The 6000-nt window shown below is 37.2% G+C and overlaps 1 protein-coding gene across 2 annotated transcripts in view; it reads left to right on the top strand.

The window, feature by feature from the left end:
* The first annotated feature begins 934 nt into the window (after window positions 1-934).
* vwa8 (von Willebrand factor A domain containing 8) overlaps window positions 935-6000 on the top strand; it is a 68743-nt gene continuing 63677 nt past the window's right edge. For both annotated transcript variants that reach the window (XM_083536478.1, XM_083536477.1), the window contains exons 1-3: window positions 935-1225; window positions 1580-1657; window positions 5088-5218. In XM_083536478.1, coding sequence (XP_083392604.1) covers window positions 1087-1225; window positions 1580-1657; window positions 5088-5218 — 348 coding nt within the window. In that variant the 5' untranslated portion in view covers window positions 935-1086. The remainder of the gene's footprint in view (window positions 1226-1579; window positions 1658-5087; window positions 5219-6000) is intronic.

Below are 6000 nucleotides of genomic sequence, written 5' to 3'. Positions count from 1 at the left end.
TTTTAATGAGGGGCTTAATAACTGCTAACTTGAGGGATTTAGGGACATGACCTAACGATAGTGAGGAGTTAATAATATTTAAAAGAGGCTCACCAGCTGTATATAACACTTCCTTCAGTAGTTTAGTGGGAATTGGATCTAACTGACATGTTGTTGATTTAGCTTTCATAATAGCATCATACAGCTCTTCCTGTCCTATACATGTAAAACAGTGTAGTAGTGCCAGTATTATTATTATTAGTAGTAGTAGTAGTAGTAGTAGTAGTAGTAGTGGCAGTTGTAGTATTAGTTTTAGTAGTGGCAGTAGTGGTAGCAGTATTATTATTATTATTATTATTATTATAATAAATGTTATTATTATTATTATTATTATTATTAGTAGTAGTAGTAGTAGTAGTAGTAGCAGTATTGAAATTATTATTATTATTATTATTATTATTATTATTATTATTAGTAGTAGTAGTAGTAGTAGTAGTAGTAGTAGTAGTGGCTGTAATAGTTGTGTCAGTAGTAATAGTATTGGCAGTAGTATTAGTATTAGTTCTAGTAGAATTAGTAGTAGCAGTATTAAAATTATTATTATTATTATTATTATTACTATTATTATTATTATTATTATTATTATTATTATTATTATTATTATTAGTAGTAGTAGTAGTAGTAGTAGTAGTGGCTGTAATAGTTGTGTCAGTAGTAAAAGTATTGGCAGTAGTAGTAGTATTAGTTCTAGTAGTGGCAGTAGTAATAGTAGTGGCAATAGTAGTATTAGTTCTAGCAGTGACAGTAGTAATAGTAGTGGCAGTAGTAGTAGTATTAGTTCTAGTAGTGGCTGTAGTAGTAGTAGTGGCAGTAGTAGTATGTGCCCGTCAGCTTTTTTCTCGGAACCAGAACGATGTTTCCTGTTTCACACGGAACGATTATGCGACGCATAGACGCTGTTCTTCGTCTATTTTCCTCCGCCACACACACACACACACACACACACTGTCGGTGGATTTGGGAAGTGAACATGCAGAGAAACAGTAACTAATTCGGAATGTCCGCCTGTTCCGCTGTGTGACATTGATATTTTTACCAGAAATCACAATGCAGTCACACCTTTTATTGAAAGGGTCTGCTGCTGCCGTGGCTGCCCGAAGACTCCGGAACATTTTGGGTCCTGTCATGTCAAGGGAAGGCTGGAAACGGAGCACGCATGAGGTCAAGCACTTAAACACTTCATCAGGTAGATGCACAGTCCAAACTTTACATTTAGACTTTACCGAATACACCCTGACAGCCTGAATGTAGATGTTAGAAATCCTTAGTGTGGCTCTTCTTTAGTTCAAATAACGTGTCACCATCAGTGTCCAAAATCAAACTGTTTCTTGCACTGTTTAATAGAAGCAGGTTTGGGACGAAGTGTAACGTTGAACACAGTGACAGTAAATACTGCTGTCACAAAAGACTGTTGTCAAAATCATGTTAGTCAGGATACACTCAGCAATTATCAAGACTGTACGTTTGCCAGCACATTTTTGTTTTATATCAATTCTTTGTTTTATACAGTTTTCTTTCTTTATCATGCCTTGATTGACAGGTGACACGGTGAAGATTGGGGAAATCTCATATCAGCTGAAGATACCCAGAAACCCTGAGCTCGTTCCAGTAAATCACAGTATGTGCTTCGTTTAGTGGCATTAATCATTGACAGTGTTTTTTTCTCTGAAGCGTCAACTCTTATATGATCCAGTCTGCAGTTCAGACTTTAGTCCAGTTCCAAAATAGAAGAGAGATAGATAGATAGATAGATAGATAGATAGATAGATAGATAGATAGATAGATAGATAGATAGATAGAACTTTGTCATTGCATAGTACAGGTACACAGCAACAATGCAGCTTGGCATCTACCAAAAGTGCAAAAAGTAGCAATTGTGCAAAAAGTGCAGATAAATAAGTAGCATATGTACAACATGTAAAATATATATATATATATAATGTGTAAACGTAAGTACAGTGAATAAATATAAAGACTATAGCAGTGTAGAAATATGTGAACATTGTTGAGAAGTACAAGTAAATGGTTATCGGTCTATGGCGTTGAGAAAAATGTGCAGACACTTGTATAGGAACAACAAGTAGAAGGTTATAAGTTTATGGCATCGAAAAAGGATTCACATTTAATATAATGTTACTCATTTAATTCAATTAGGCTTCATGCTCATCCCAACTTAAAGTATATATCAAGTAATTTTAGTTTTGTTAATAAATATAGGTTTTTAAAGGCATTGGCCATTACAAAGTTTACAGATTAACAAAGTAGGGTGGATTTTGAGTTATACAAACCCAAATAGTAAACTACAAGGGTGTTTATTATTATATTTATCTGCAAATTAAAAATAATGTTTGTTTTTTTTAATGCGAAAACATTTGAAAGGCAGATGCTCTATGTTGCCTTCCCACTAATAGAATCAGTCTGATTGTCTTTTGGAATGAAAGGAAAAACCAGACTACAAAAACAGTCATCTATGCAAATGCAGTAATATCCCTGGTTGACTTTCCACAGACGGATGTCAGCGATTGCTTTCCGAAGCTTTGAGCACAACTTCCTTATTTGGAGAATATTTTATTAAGACTTTTTAAGACTGTATGGTCTCAGATGCAAATAGATATTTTGAGATAAGAATATATATATATATATATATATATATATATATATATATATATATATATATATATATATATATATATAAAACGTTCTTTTCGGCTTCTCCCGTTAGGGGTCGCCACAGCGGATCCTCCGCACGTTTGATTTGGCACATGTTTTACGCTGGATGCCCTTCCTAACGCAACCCTCCCCAATTTATCCGGGCTTGGGACCGGCACTAAGAGTGGCTGGGGATGGTTCCCTGACCGGGAATCGAACCCGGGTCGCAGCGGTGGGAGCGCTGCATCTTAACCACTAGACCACCAGGGGACCTTATATATATATATACAGTGAGGAAAATAAGTATTTGAACACCCTGCTATTTTGCAAGTTCTCCCACTCCAATCATGGAGGGGTCTGAAATTGTCATCATAGGTGCATGTCCACTGTGAGAGACATAATCTAAAAAAAAAAATCCAGAAATCACAATGTATGATTTTTTAACTATTTATTTGTATGATACAGCTGCAAATAAGTATTTGAACACCTGAGAAAGTCAATGTTAATATTTGTTTGATTGCAATTACAGAGGTCAAACGTTTCCTGTATTTTTTTACCAGGTTTGCACACACTGCAGGAGGGATTTTGGCCCACTCCTCCACACAGATCTTCTCTAGATCAGTCAGGTTTCTGGCCTGTCGCTGAGAAACACGGCGTTTGAGCTCCCTCCAAAGATTCTCTATTGGGTTTAGGTCTGGAGACTGGCTAGACTACGCCAGAACCTTGATATGCTTCTTACAGAGCCACTCCTTGGTTATCCTGGCTGTGTGCTTCGGGTCATTGTCATGTTGGAAGACCCAGCCTCGACCCATCTTCAATGCTCTAACTGAGGGAAGGAGGTTGTTCCCCAAAATCTCGCAATACATGGCCCCGGTCATCCTCTCCTTAATACAGTGCAGTCGCCCTGTCCCATGTGCAGAAAAACACCCCCAAAGCATGATGCTACCACCCCCATGCTTCACAGTAGGGATGGTGTTCTTGGGATGGTACTCATCATTCTTCTTCCTCCAAACACGTTTAGTGGAATTATGACCCAAAAGTTCTATTTTGGTCTCATCTGACCACATGACTTTCTCCAATGACTTCTCTGGATCATCCAAATGGTCATTGCCAAACTTAAGATGTGCCTGGACATGTGCTGGTTTAAGCAGGGGAACCTTCCGTGCCATGCATGATTTCAAACCATGACGTCTTAGTGTATTACCAACAGTAACCTTGGAAACGGTGGTCCCAGCTCTTTTCAGGTCATTGACCAGCTCCTCCCGTGTAGTTCTGGGCTGATTTCTCACCTTCCTTAGGATCATTGAGACCCCACGAGGTGAGATCTTGCATGGAGCCCCAGTCTGAGGGTGATTGACAGTCATGTTTAGCTTCTTCCATTTTCTAATGATTGCTCCAACAGTGGACCTTTTTTTACCAAGCTGCTTGGCAATTTCCCCGTAGCCCTTTCCAGCCTTGTGGAGGTGTACAATTTTGTCTCTAGTGTCTTTGGACAGCTCTTTGGTCTTGGCCATGTTAGTAGTTGGATTCTTATTGATTGTATGGGGTGGACAGGTGTCTTTATGCAGCTAACGACCTCAAACAGGTGCATCTAATTTAGGATAATAAATGTAGTGGAGGTGGACATTTTAAAGGCGGACTAACAGGTCTTTGAGGGTCAGAATTCTAGCTGATATACAGGTGTTCAAATACTTATTTGCAGCTGTATCATACAAATAAATAGTTTAAAAATCATATATTGTAATTTCTGGATTTTTTTTTTTAGGTTATGTCTCTCACAGTGGACATGCACCTACGATAACAATTTCAGACCCCTCCATGATTTCTAAGTGGAGGAACTTGCAAAATAGCAGGGTGTTCAAATACTTATTTTCCTCACTGTATATATATATATATATATATATATATATATATATATATATATATATATATATATATATATATATATATATACAGTGAGGAAAATAAGTATTTATTTATATATATATATATATATGTGTGTGTGTGTGTGTGTGTGTGTGTGTGTGTGTATATGTAATAATGTAAATGATTTGGCAGAAGGTAGCTCACTTAGAAAGGAAAGAGTTGCTGAATTGTGTTAGTTTACCTTCTCCAGTTTGTTCAGTGAAGTGACAGTCTGGCTTAAAAAAAATAATAAAACATTGAAATCAGTTTAAAACCAATAAAACAAACAACAAAATCAAGAAGTGATTTCTCAAAAGTGAGAATGCTGTCAGCATGTCATATGTTAGTTACAATTTTATGTACTGTAATAAAAAAATGCTTTAAGTTTATCTAAAGTTAATGGCAGTTTTAATAAGGGTGATGGATCCACCTTCATGGTGAGACCTTGTGTATCATTGCTCCATTGTATTAAATGAATAATGTGTTTGGTGCAGTGACAGAATCCATGCCACAGACAGTTACTCAACACCTTCGATGGATCATGCAGAAAGACCTGCTGGGACAGGATGTGTTTCTCATCGGTCCTCCTGGCCCACTGCGGCGCTCCATTGCCATGCAGTATCTGGTAACACAGTGTATCCATAATCAGCAATATATGATATATAATCTACACTATATGGACAAAAGTTTTGAACAGCAGACCCTAAGATTCATATTTACTTTTTGAATTTTTTATTCCATATTTTGTCCTTATTTGCTGTTATAATAAACTCCACTCTTCTGGGTTCCACTTATTTTTTCAGTGTGGCTCTGGAGACTTGTGCTCATTCAGTCTAAATGTTGTTAGTAAAGTTTGGGTATTGGTGTAGGTGAGGAGACCTGGGGTGCAGCCTTACAGTTCATCTGGAAGGTGTTTGATAGGCTTGAGATCAGAGCTTTATAGCAGGCCAATCATGATCCTTCGCTTCCACCCATGTGAACCAGAACTTCATGGAGCTGGCTTTGTGCACAGGGGCATTGCCATGCTGGAACAGGTTTGGGTAAAAGTTCAACTGTATGCAAAATTGTATTAAAGCGCATCTAAAGACGTACAATTGAGTACCTCCAGCTTTGTGGTAACAGTTTGGAAAAGAACCACATATAGCAGGAAAGGTCAGGTGGCCCAATACTTTAGGCATTATAGTGTACTTTTTCATCTTACTTGTTGCAGTTTTGTAAATGAGCATTTCATATTGTATTATGTGTTTGTATTGTTCAGGTAAATTAGTTCAAGGTAAAAGGTAAAATGTAATGCTATACATCTAAAGACATTCTATACTATTATGTGCCTCTAACACTGTGGTAACAGTTTGAGGAGGAACCACATATGGCTACGAAAGTCTCAATATTTTTGTCCATATAGCGTTT

Source organism: Silurus aristotelis (assembly GCF_946808225.1).
Source record: "Silurus aristotelis genome assembly, chromosome: 3".
Lineage (NCBI taxonomy): Eukaryota > Metazoa > Chordata > Actinopteri > Siluriformes > Siluridae > Silurus > Silurus aristotelis.
This window is presented reverse-complemented; position numbering and strand designations above follow the sequence as displayed.